The sequence below is a fragment of the Indicator indicator genome, chromosome 1, assembly GCF_027791375.1.
Source record: "Indicator indicator isolate 239-I01 chromosome 1, UM_Iind_1.1, whole genome shotgun sequence".
NCBI classification, from domain to species: domain Eukaryota; kingdom Metazoa; phylum Chordata; class Aves; order Piciformes; family Indicatoridae; genus Indicator; species Indicator indicator.
In genome coordinates, this window is record NC_072010.1 from 14,312,043 (window position 1) to 14,325,853 (window position 13,811).

Here is a 13,811-nt window from a genome sequence, read left to right on the forward strand (position 1 = left end):
CATTTTTCACAGACAGAGTCAAAGAATAAGGGGCATTACTCTTTTTCCATCAGAAAAAAATAAAAACAAAAAAGATGCAGTCTCACCTTAGTGACTTAATTTGAGCACATTACTGAATGTTAAGCTTTTGGTAAATCACTCCTACTTCAAATGAAAGGTAACCATGCTTTTAACACATTTTAACACATCCAGCCTAGAAAGGGAATTCCTTCCTTTTTTCGGCTGCTGAAGAGCCCTACCCAGACCCGATAATCAGGATGATCAAAGTGTCTTACTCCTCTTTAAATGCTTCACAAGAGTGAACAACAACATTGTGCCCTCCATGATTTCTGATCATAACCTGGATAGGGAACACCCAGTAGAAGGAGTGCTAGGCAATATATTAACAAACAGAAAGTCCTCCCTGAAGAGGCAGATCTTAAAAGCCAACCACTGCTGAGGAAGAATCACTCATGTACTAAGTTAATCTCTTTCTCTAACACAGAGAGAGGTCTTACTTTCAAAACACAGGAGAAGGAAGCATCTCCTCCTCTACATCTGTGTGATACCTGAAGACACTTGTTGAGCATTGTATGCTTTTGGTGTTCATGCCTGCCTGCTCTCCTGTGTCCTTTGAGCAAGCCATAACCTCTACCCAATCTGGGAAAGGTCATACAGTATTTTCAACCAAGCCTTGGCTTAAATGCCATGTAAGTGTTGCCGTGTTCCCTTTAGGCTTGTAGTTTTCTGTCAGGAAAGGAGTAATGACTATTTACTGTTCTTCCAGGGATGCAGCTTTAACAAATATATTCAGGGGCTTTGTCATTTTAGAAGAGTAAAAATGTGTTAATTTTCAACTCTAGCTTCATGGACTTAATGATTAATACTTTGTAAGCAAAGCCAAAAATGGAAACTCTCGAATGTAAATGGCTGAACAACATTTCTCATGAACATGCTTCAGTGGAGCTACTTATCTAGAGAAGTAGTGGGCCTGCAATCATACAAGACTCAGAGAAAATAATAAAAGCAGTGCTACAAAAAAGCAGAGATTATTTAAGTCCCTATGCTACACTGTGTAATAATACCATAAATCATATTTTGACCAGATGCAATTAATTTTACTTTTTTTTCCCTAGCCCTCTTTTACATTTTATTTCCCATTCTTCTCAGATTTAATTTTAAGGTCTTCTTTTTTTCTAAATGGAATAGCCTGTGCTTGATATTGAAATGTGATTTGACAATAATATAGCAGTGAAACTTTAAAGACAAATTATGAAGGATCACCTTTTTTACATTTTACAAAGGGTACATTAAAATTCACCACTGATAAGTGTCAAAGGATACTAAACCACTGGTGCCTCCTGAAACCCTTTGAAATGAGGAGGAAGAAGGAGTAAAATGGGTTTATTACAACCTTTTTGAAACAGAAGAGAATTCCATTATCATCTTCACCAACCCTTGCTACAGAGGCAGCATTCCTTAATCCTGTTTATTAGCTCTAAAAGATATAATCATGGATTTTAGCTGATAGAACAGGAGATATAGTCATATATTTATGTACTTATCCTTTTCAGGATAACTATTCTTCCGCATGGGAGCCTGCGAATCGTGAATGCTTCTAAGTCAGATGAAGGACGTTACTTATGCCAAGGGGTAAATGTATTTGGATCTGCAGAAATCATTGCATCAGTATCTGTTAAAGGTATGGGAAAAGTGCTTTGATGATAATGATGATTTCTCTTTAATATTTTATTCCTTAGAATCCCCAGTCAACAACACAACAACATTGTATAGGCAGAATAAAAAAACACAATCCCAGCAAAATTTGGAAGACAACCTCTGCCTGATCAAACAATATGTTCCTGCATCAGATTTCATACTCTAGCTGTCATATGTTAGAAGAATTAGTATATATATTAAAACATTCAGATTATAATTCATTATGTAAATAAAAGAATCAATATCTCTTTTAACATATTTTAACTTTGGGAGCTCACTTATCCCTGCCTCTTTCTGCATAGGCACAAAGCTAAGAATTAAAGTATTAGCCATCTCAATATAAAATCTAAGATAGTTCCTTAAAACAGTAAATTTTGAAATCAGATTTTCTGTCACTTTTCAGATAAATTCTTATATGATCATGGGTTTTGGGTTTAGGTGTTCAAGTCTTTTAATTTCATTTTTCAAGCATTTGGTACATACATTTGGTATGCCTGGAAAAAATCCTTTTATATTTTAAGTGACAAATCATGCAATCACAAGAATCCAGGAGCTTCAGCCTTAAAAACAAACAAACAAACAAACAAACAAACAAACAAACAAAACTCTTTATGAGACTAATAAAATTAATTAGATAATCCATCTCAGAAGTCTACAGATTGTTGTTTAGGATCGTGACTTAATATCTCCATGAAACTGGTCTGTGCCTTCTGTTCACCCTGTCATGTCTTAGTGCGCATTATGACTGTATTTCAGCATTTGTCATTATGCATTTGAAATAAACCATAAATGTAAGCTCTGGGTGACTGAGGCAGAGACTCAGTCATTATTTTGGCCTTGCACTACAAGTAGACTTCCATCTAAATGTTCCAAATCCTTCTATATTTCAAGAACCTACAAGAATAGAGCTGACTCCCAAGAAGATAGAGTTAACGGTTGGAGAAAGCATTGTCCTCAGTTGCAAAGCCCTTCATGACAGCACTCTAGATGTCACCTTCTATTGGACACTCAATGGGCAGCCAATTGACTTTGAAAAAGAAGGTGGACACTTTGAAAGCATCAAGGCAGTAAGTGACCATGAGTTTGTCATCTGTGTGCTGTGATCTGATAGAAATTTGCATGCTTCGATATGTCTCACATTTACCAAATTCTGACCAAAGTGAAAAATTTCACTAATGTTGGAAAGAAACTTTAGCTAGAGGGGGTGCAAACCACAGGTCACTAGAACAACTTCAAGTACTGTTAATCAAGAAGGTATTAAAATTATACATTCTATTATTGGTGAGGCATCTGATGCTCTTTATGAGGGAACAGAAAGTAATTTGGATCAAATCCTTCTTACGTGCTTCTGATGATTTTAATAAAGGATGCTGTCATAAGCATTGATGTCTTTCTCACAGATAACATGACTGTTGGAATGCCCTCGCTTCCCAGTGTTTTTACTTGCCTGGAATATATTTTCATGTCTAAATACTTTCTTTTCTAATTCCCTTGCATGAGAACAAGTTTGGAAATAGAATCTACAACCATTTAACTAGATCTTCCCACTAATGAAATGTAAATCATATGCTCACAATATGTTAACAGAGAAAATTGAAACCCACAAAGGTCAGGGAATTTTAAAAGTAAATTAATTTAATTTGAGTACAATGTAGTGAAGTTAACTTTGCATTAAAAATCACGTTGGCTGCAATCAATTTATTCTATTTGCCCTCGTGGAAATCATACTGTATTCACTTTGCAGTTTGTTTTTGTTTGGTTTTGGTTTTAATTTAGATTTACAGCAATAAGCTTTTTAACTGAAAAAAAAAAAATCTCACATTATTAAAGTATGTAACTTAGTGTGAGGGATCTTATCATACTTGTCTTCATCTGAGGAAGTCTGATACTCAAAATTCAGAACTACATATATATGAAGGAAAATTATCATTTTTTTTTCTTTCCACTTCAAGAGTAAAATATTGTTTAATTTGAGAAAACATCTTATGATTAAAATTTAAATTGAAGTCATTTCCAAAAATTTGAAATCTCAAATGTGTAACACAGTTCCTTCGGTGCATTTCAGCATCTTGTGTGCTGAAGGGAATTTTTAATCACTGAGAAAAATCCTTAGGCTATCAAAGAATCCTTCTGCTATAAAAGAAAAGCTAATCTAATGTAATTTCATTTATTTTATGAAAACAGGATTTTGTAAATCTTTCAACATGAATTCTTCACTAACTTCATTTATGCTAGAGAAAGGCCTCAAACTAGTAGAAATAAAACTCATTCAAAGGAAAACCCTGGTAGATGACATATTTTCAGACAAATATTCATGCAAAACTCACTGAAATTGCTGATTCTTTTTTATTGTCCTGACATGAATAATTTTTTTTTCTAAAACATAATTGATTTAACCAGCACTTTTAGGATGAATGTATGACTTCCTTCTCACTGCTTTGCTTGTCACTGCTGCATTAATAAATGAAAATAGTATTAATCACTCATAATGTAGTTAATGCTCAATGTCTAGATGAACATACATTTTTACAAGCAGTAACATTCAACTGATCAGAAAATAATATCAGGCTGGACAGAAAGCACTGTGTATTTTTTTTAAATTAGATCCTACCTTATCACTGTTAACCATTGCTGAAACAGTGATATAATATTCAAGTTTAAAGAAATACCAAAAGAAAGCATCAGATCCTTGTAGTTTTAGACTGGACTATTTTCATTCTCCTTTACAAGATTGCTCATACAAGAGACAGTCGAGACATGCTTCATTTACCTTCATTCCTAACTCATTTAAAAGTCAAGACATTTCTTTTTTGATTTTCATTCTAAAGAAAGAATGGAAGAGCATGCTTGGATCAACTGGAAAATGGCTGCAAGTATCTATTAACACACTACAGGCAGGATGGGGCTGGAAACCCTTCAGGAGAAAAAAAAAAAAAAGATACCAAGGCATGACTCTGTTAGGACAATCCCCACTGAAAATTTCTGAATATGTGATATGATACATCCTTCTCTCTTTGAAAGTAGCAGATCTCCATTCACTAAAAGACCTATTTTGACTTTTGCATTGTCTCAAAATGAAGATGGATCAATTGAGTGATGCAAAACTTGAAAGGAGTGACCGTGGTACTACAGCAATATTTTCTGTGTTTTGATGCAAACTCTCTGTAATTCCTATAACTACTCATTTATGGAATATTGTGCATTGTATCTCATCATTTCTGTTAACCACATCTGCAGTGAAATTAGTCACAAGGATCAAAATTTATTTCATCACTTTGTTAAAAACTAAAGCATGACCAGGTACCAAGGGAAAGCAAGACAAAGCTTTTGGTTTTTCTCTCACATAACCTCTTTTAACCTATTACATTTAAACTATGTGATACAGTGTAATAAAGACACAGGATTAAGAAAAAAGCAGAGAAAAAGTAACTTGAAATCTTACAGAATTCCATCTACATCACTTTTATTTTTTTACATATCTGAATAAAGTTTTTTTTTTATTGCATGAGGCTTTTTTCTAAACAAAATGCTTTTTAATGCAATACAGTTAAGAAAAATAATATCCTTTGTGTACATGAAGTTATGAAATTATGCTTCCATTTTGTTCTGCACAGACTGATACTTCATCAGATAAAAAAATATTCAGGTTTGCTTGGATTTTACTTGTTTGAAAGCCTGACAAATTGAACATTATTTGAATGGGTTTTGTTAACAACAAAATCATTATCAGCTTCTCACTACTGGCTGCATTGCTCATACTTTCACTGTGCCAGACCCAGGTGTTAAGTATGATGAACATTCTGCTACTTAATGCAGTGTTATAGAAGCTATTACCAAAGTAACATTTATGCAGGCTGTAGATAAATTTCCATTTGCTGGAACTGCATGTTCCCTACCAACTACAATTAAAAGGAAAAGGACATAGTAATACATATTGCTTTGCTTGTTTTAAAATTGTATCTGCAGCTTTTGTACCAAAAAACCCCAAAACGAAGTGTTAGTATTTTTCATACTGAGGACTAAATTTTACACAATTTAAAAGTGGGTTTGCTCTTACCTACACAGCTATCTAGGATTTAGCGCCTATAGCAGTTTAGGTACTTTGGATACTTCACTCTAGCCTAGCTAGAGGATAAATGTGGTAAGGATGTCAAGTTGAGCAAAGCTTGACACAAAGGGAATATTCAGGAAGAGACCAGACTCCACTGGAGAGACAGCTGTAGACCACATGTTGTGTGTGCACAACTCCAAGGTACACCTGGAAGCAGAGAAATATGGCATTAGAAAAATCTTACTTTGCATCCCAAAAGACTCAATAACATTTTAGCTTTTGTGAGAGGTAATCTGTGTAATTCATAGAAACAATTCTGCATGGAATACCGAACTGACAAGATCTCCTTCTAGCAACATCAGTATGCACTTGAAAACCGAAAACATAGACCTGCGTGATTTTCTTAGAGTAACTGATTTTCTGTCCTTCATGCCTAATCCAGAAGTCCTGGTCAAATTCTATTTGGAATTTTCTAAGATATACACTGACCTTAATTCAGTCTCATAGGTATCCATTTTCTAGATAAAGACATCTGCCTTTGCAAGGAGATTTTCAACCAGCTATCATCATTCCAACTCTGTTTGAAAGCCAATACCATTTTTATGGCAGCTAAGCAAAAAGATTCATTGTGGTTACCCACAGACTGGCAACCAGTAGCATTGCTCTCAGTGTCCCTCTCCTTAACCTACATTTGTGCCTTTCAGACTCAGGAAAGTCATTTAGTCTCAATATCCTCTTGGTCTTTGATCTTAACTAAAACTGCCATCATGGGAAGCAATAAGCACAACTTCTCATGTAATATTTTACAGTGGCCATTTGTTCACAGGAAAGTGAATTGAAATCTACAGATACCTAGAAAAGGCCACTAGATGTAGACTGGACAATACATTATCTACTGTCTAGCACTGGAAACTTCAATCTGATAACCTAGAAGCTGAATGAGAGCATAACTTAGCACCTTCCCTTACATTTTCAAGTCTCTCCTTAGTTTGTTGCAGTACTGTAATAATTTTTTACAAGGTACGATTAAAATTTCCCAAGCATTTTCTAAATAGGCAGCACTAAGTTCTACACTACATGGAATCAATTAAAACAGCAGGCTGTTAATAATAATGCCTTTTCTATTTATTAGACATAAAACAAAACAATTCTAATTAAACAGGGGTTTTATTTAACAGCTCCCTCCTCCCTACAATGGGGAAAACACCAACAGTTGTCTAAAGTCTTTTAGAAAATATGTCCTCTAAGCACAGAGAATTTCTGTTCAGGGTAATGCTGCTATATCAACCTCATCGCTATCAATTTGTTTCACTGTTTGTCGCAGCACTTTCCTGCTGATGGAAGAGGCTGAACACAGCCATTACTGTCAATTCAAATCTCCAGCTATTTCAGCCCTATACTCATTACCAGGTTTTGTCCATTTGTCATGCTACAGCAGTTAAATACTTGAGTGATCAGAAGTAGTTTCAAAATAAAACTATGTCTTGTCTTTCGGTAATACAAGTTTCTTGTAAACTAGGGAGGGTACAAAATGGAATAAAGATTTCCAGTTAAAACACTTTGAAATGTTTATTTTATGACTGGTAACCACAACCCAAAATCTAAACACAATTTAGGTCATGGTCTAATAATGCACTTTACCCTGTGAGGCTTCCAGGATATAAATAGTCCTAGTGAACTAGTTCAATTTTTCAACATACTTGCATGCTGTGTTACCTAGAATCAAACACTGGTGTGCCCAAGTGCTTGTGCATTTGGCTGTGACAAGAAAGTAAGCAGAGAGATGATAAGTAGCAATTCCTCTCTTTAATTTTACTTTGGAGGATGGAAAATGCAAGACTCTTAGCATTACTGCAAAAAATTACTATAAAAAATGATTGTAATTAAAAAGTCATGAAATACAGTCAGATAATTTTTATACTGGTTTATTCTACTAAGGCATTTTGTACCTTCCCTTGTTTACAAGACACATTTTATAGAGAAGAATCTTGAAGGTAAATAAAAGAAATTTCATAACAGTCCATTCTTTCTTACTTGCAGCTGATGGATCATTTAACTGCTTGGCACAGCGTTAATCTGAGAAATAATAGCACAGCTGACTGTCTGAATATCTGATCAGTATGAGCTTTCCTAATGTTAAGGCCTTCCATTTGCAGCTCTACTGTCTATTTTTCACTTGTAGCTCTGGAACCTTCTCAAGAGCTGCTGCGTCGGTGTTTTCCAGACCTTTCCTGGCAGAATTTCTCCCTTGCAGTTCTCACACTGCTGTTATCCTGCTCAGGTTTTTTCTCATGGCCTTGTACCTGCAAACCTCAATCATGTTGTTGTAGTGAGGTCTTATGGGAAGAGACTCCCATTGGCCTGAAATTCACCCCATCCTCCTGCCCACTTCTTTCTTTGTTTTGTAAACCAAACCACAGCATGCAGTGAGGTAGAAAACAGTGATATAAATACTTAATAAATATTACCCAACAATGTAAGTGTTCAGAAGCATAACAATCAATCACAGTGCCACAACTGCTCTTAATTAACACTAACACATTGGAAGTTTGAGTAGATGCCAAAGAAAAGGCTATAACAGTCATCATCTTCCTTCACCACTTACGGCACTGGGGAGATCTTCAAGAGGAGAAGAGGAGACTACCCTTTCTAACCGGCTAGCAGGAAGACGTTTCCATTTTCCTTTTCTCTCTTTCCCCACATTGCCTTTTTTTATTTCCAACCTAGGTATCTTTCTTTGCTAGAGTTGATGTGTGCCATGATCTATGGACACCACTAATAAATTTCTATTCATGTAGGGCTGTCACAACATTCTTCAGGTAGCACACTAATGAAATCTCATGTATTTACTCTTCATGCTTCCTTTTTTGACGTCTTCTAAAAATGGCAGAATCATCCCAGATGAGTTTTGCGTCCACTTCTGTCATCTTCATCCAGCACTATCACCACCATTCCACTCAAATCATCTGTGTAGCTCCATACTCTTTTTCCCTCTCTACATCTTTAAACAGGAGCACAGGTACCCTTTACAGGTTTTCCTTTTATTCTCCTGGTGATAACAACTCAGCTACAGAGTATGAATTTAGCAACATATGTCTACTAGGTCTCTCTGTCTTGCAGCCTGGCATTTCATATCACATCTTTTTTCTCATGCCCTCTCATTTTTAATGCTTTTTCTATTCTTTTTTTAACTCCTAAATGTCATAAAACTACCACAGTAGGAAACATACTAGCTGACATCTAATACTTGTTTTACTCCATCTCTTCCTCTGCATTCTGTCAATGACATTAATGAAATTTATTTGCAGATGCACTTTAAAGTGCTCCCTCTCCACTACCAACAACCCAACACTTCCTAGCATACTCTCCCAAACACCAGTGCTCACTCCAAACTTTTCTTTGTTTTGCTTTATCTATGAAAACTGTTCAAAAATCCTGCCACTGGAAGGCTCCACAACTTCCCTGGATAATTTTTATGGATCCACAAACCTGAAAACTTTGAAAAATCATCTATTTTGTTTCTTATAGATGGGGGAGATGAAATTTGTGTATTATTAGGTACCCCTCAGTCAACCTGTATCAGCCTGGATTCTACTATGCTACCATTATTATATTATCTCACACTATTAATCAAAATAAACCCAATAACAATAATTTAATCTTCCTTGTTCTAAATTTGCTGATATGATTACAAAACAGAACTCAGAATATAATCTTATTATCACTATATCAACAGAGAAACCTGCTGCTTTTTAACAGATTAAATATTTGCAATTTGTAAACATTATAAACCAGAAACAGGCAAGTGGTTGATGTATTCAAATGTGAGAATTTACATAAAAATGCACTTAACTTGCCCGAAACATATTATGAACAGAAGCTGGCTTCCAGCCAACAATCCATCACAATGCACATATAAATTGTCAACATAATTTAAAAGAAATTTATTGTATTGCTATTTTTCATTTATTGTTCATGGTACAAAACCAATGCTGCCATAGGGTTATTCTGTATGATCATTAGTTTGCTTTAGGCAAGTTCACCAAAACCAAACTCCATTGCTAATCAAATAGGTCAAAAAAATCAAGAATCCTCTGTAAAATCAGTTTTCATTTTAATCTGACTGAATTTCATTACTAAAGGCTATTTTGCTAAATCAAATAATGTATGAGTCAGGGATTCACCTTACTTAGCTGTAAAAACACCCATATCTTTAAAATAATAATTTAAACAGAACAAGATAGCTTTAACACCCAGGTCATTATTTTTTAGGAACAAATCTCAGTCCTATTTAAAAACAGACTATTGTTCTACTATTCTCAGTTTATGCAGAATATGACCTCACTTTTCAAGGTTTTTGTCTCTCCCAAGCATTCTCTTCTGTATAGAAACCATTATAGCAGGAAAGCATCTTCACCTTTCACTGTCAAGAAACTTAGATGATGGCCAGCAAGCCTTGTTAAACCCCCATAGTCATGGTAAAACAAACAAGCAAACAAACAAACCATCCCTTAGGCTTTCAGCATAAAATTTTTCCTACAAGTTTGGTGTTTGCCCACTCTTTTTTTCCAGTGATTTAATCTTTTGTTGAATACAGATCATTTATAATAGTCTCACTACCATTTTTAGACACATTCTTCCCAAACAGAGAGACAAGTTTCACTGCATGTTGTCCAGGTGAGTTTGCAACCTGAATCCCTGGTACAATAACTGCCAACCTTTCTGGACCTCAAGCCTTTACAGCACAGGAACTGGCAGCTCCTGGTTGCCACATCATCTCTATTAATTACCCAGTATTTTGAACTTCCTTGCTTTTTTCTCCCTCTTTACAAGATAAATCAGAGCTACATCCACAAAAGTGCAGCTGGAGTGTGGAAAGGAAGTATGGAAAATGTCAGTGTGGAAAATGAGTAGCATTTAGAAGCAGATTAAATGAAAGCTAGGATTGACAGAAAGACAAAAGAATGTTTTAAGGTTCCTGGGTTCACATATTTTTTCCACGTATGATTCTATAGTCTGAACATCAGGTAGTGATAGGACTAGGGGGAATGGAATAAAGCTGGAAGTGGGGAGATTCAGGCTGGACGTGAGGAAGAAGTTCTTCACCATGAGAGTGGTGAGAGCCTGGAATGGGTTGTCCAGGGAGGTGGTTGGGGCCCCATCCCTGGAGGTGTTTAAGGCCAGGCTGGATGAGGCTCTGGCCAGCCTGATGTAGTGTGAGGTGTCCCTGCCCATGGCAGGGGGGTTGGAACTAGATGATCCTTGTGGTCCTTTCCAACCCTGACTGATTCTATGATTCATATGTGATAAATTGTGATAATCAAACCAACATTTAATTCTTCCATGGAAGAGGTAGGGGGAAGTAAACAAGTGACTGTTAATAAAGTGCCTTACAGTGTAACTGTGAGCTCCATTTCAAATGCAGGCACATTATAGATTGTTGTTGTGCAAAGCCTTCAAAACAAAAGGTTGGACACTAGGAGAACCACATTACTTTAGGGATAAAAATTCAGCAAATGAATGGACAGATTAAAAGGGAGGTTTCCTAGCAACTAGCTCAAGATAATGAACTGGCTCTCACAGGAAGAGTAAGTGTAATTCATTTCACTTGAAGAACCATACATAAAAGTTACTTCACTGCAAAGCTATTCACAGCCTCTTTATGAAATGGAAAGGAAAAGATCCACGTACAGCTTTCTCTCTGCGAGGCTGTGAGACTGCTGAAGAAGTATTAATTCACCACAGTTAAGTTCTCTGCACGCTGGTGCTTTTTTCTCTCTTCTGCAAATTGCCAGTACTAGGGCAATGGGTGCAAAAGCCAAACCCAACAAATTGATTCCTGTTGAGCAAAGTACTCACATTAAATATTTATTGGAGGCTCTTTGAGTCTGGGGAAATATCTCCACATCAAATGCAACTACTATGTATAGGTAGCATCAATTCTTCTGAAAAATTACTTCAAGGGTACCTTACAGGTAATGCCAATTAGATTTCAGACACATCTATGACCTTAAATAACATGCCACACTGCAGGAGAAGCAACAATTGAGACACCAGAACTCGATGAATGGATACTTGGGAGCATAATATGAATTATACAATAATTTGTTGTCCTAGAGAGAATTATTAGTCATGACAGATAACAATGATAGCTGTATTATTATTTATTCACTGCTTATGGAAAACCAGGAGTGTGTTCAGGGTTACAGTAGGTTCATAGCTGATGCTGGCCTTGAAGGTTGTATTTAAGTTTCAGACCTTGGCTGTTAAACCTATCTCTTTGGGGTTTTTTGGTTTTGTTTTTTAAGTCCTAGGTTCTGTAAAGTACAAGATATATTCCACTTAGAAGTTTATGCTGAACAAATATAAATACTTTTGATACCTGGCTAACGATGTAATACATGATATTCAGAAGGCCAAGAAATTCAGTTTTTTCTAATGAAATGCTACTCTGAAATAGTGCTCTTTTTGCAAAATATGTCCTGTCATAGAAGAGCAAAGAATTAGTGGAACAAAAAGCAGCTTTTAAAAACATACACTTAATAAATCAGAATGTAGATGTAGACAAGTAAATTTAAACAGCACTAATCTCATCTCTGATTAATAATGGGATCACGTGGTTGCTGATACACCAGACTGCTCTAACTCCTGTTAGTTCAGATTATTTTTCTACATCTGTGTCCATGTCACCCAGTTTTTGTCCTCCCCAAAGGAGAGGGGATGTCCCAGATTTTACTGAATCATTATGTCTTTTTTCCACTGAGACAGGACTAACAGCAGAAGACAGTGTTTCTGACCTTAATGGAGTGTCTGTTGCATTTCTGCTTAGCAGGGGTTTTTAACTCTCTTGTAATCACTCAAATTTAAGCAGCAGTTGCAATGACACGCTGTAGAGATTCTCTTAAGATCTGGAAGGCCAGCACATCAGGTTACCTCCCCCCAGGCCTTGTGGCCTTGAACCTCTTGTTGCAAGACAAATTGATCAACAAAATAATCAGTCTCCCAAGACTTGGAAGAATCTGTAAAATTTGTAAAGACCACTTTATAAATATCACTGAACAGCATATAATACCATTTTTTTTAGAGGTCCTGGTCAACTCCTACTAATGTAAATGGAAGCTTAAATGTCTCATTATTTCCCTTCATCAAGAATCTAATTTTTGACCATACATCCTTCTGCATTAAACAGTGAATTTAATTTCTTTCCACTCACAAATCCTAAGCAATGCTGTCTGCACATCCTGTTATGCTGCAATAAATGTTTCATGGGGATCTTTTGTGCTGTGCTGTTCTCCACTTGTAGCAATGATTCCTTCACTTGCTGCTTGTCTGCCCAGTTACAGAGGTGTGCAGATGAAATACAGGTATTTGTCCTGATGAGATTAGGATTCACATAGTCATGAACCCTCTGCACGTTAGAGTGACAGCCACAATTTTTAACAGCTCCTCAGCAATAATACCAGGCAGTTGCTATCCATTAGGCTTTTCCTCCCACTTAACAACAATACACACATTAAATGTAAATTACTCTCAAGAGAGGAAAAATGTGGACTGATTCTGGTTTTATCCTTCTAAAAGTTACCATTTTGTACCACAGTCATTAATTATCTTGAGCAACTCACGTGTCAGTGGCTAGTAAATATTGCTGTGCTGGACAGCTTAAAAAGATTTGTATGTTGAAGTTCACTCCTGGTAGGAATGAGTGCTCTTCTTTTGCATTTAAGCTGCAGAGTACTCATAAATATTTTTTTGTACTGCTGTGATTTCTGATATGCCTGGACGTGGCACTTGGTGCCATGGTTTACATAGGCATGAGGTGTAGGGTGACAGGTTGGACTCGATGATCCTTGAGGTCTCTTCCAACATTCTTGATTCTTGATTCTTGAAGAATGGCCTGACTGGTCTGAATATCTTTCCTCCAGTAATATTATCAATGAGGCCACTTCAGAAGGGAAAACACTAACATTGTATTCACACTCTAAGATCTATAGAGTTAATTATCTGCAGATCATGCTCATATCCACTTTGGTCTCAGTGGTGTCCCACCTATCTTCTCCCTCTT

The 13,811-nt window shown here is 36.2% G+C and overlaps 1 protein-coding gene across 1 annotated transcript in view; it reads left to right on the forward strand.

The window, feature by feature from the left end:
- Window positions 1-13,811, forward strand: part of CNTN5 (contactin 5) — a 265,100-nt gene that overhangs the window by 194,224 nt on the left and 57,065 nt on the right. Inside the window, exons 12-13 of the mRNA XM_054389935.1 lie at window positions 1,554-1,681; window positions 2,590-2,765. Coding sequence (XP_054245910.1) covers window positions 1,554-1,681; window positions 2,590-2,765 — 304 coding nt within the window. The remainder of the gene's footprint in view (window positions 1-1,553; window positions 1,682-2,589; window positions 2,766-13,811) is intronic.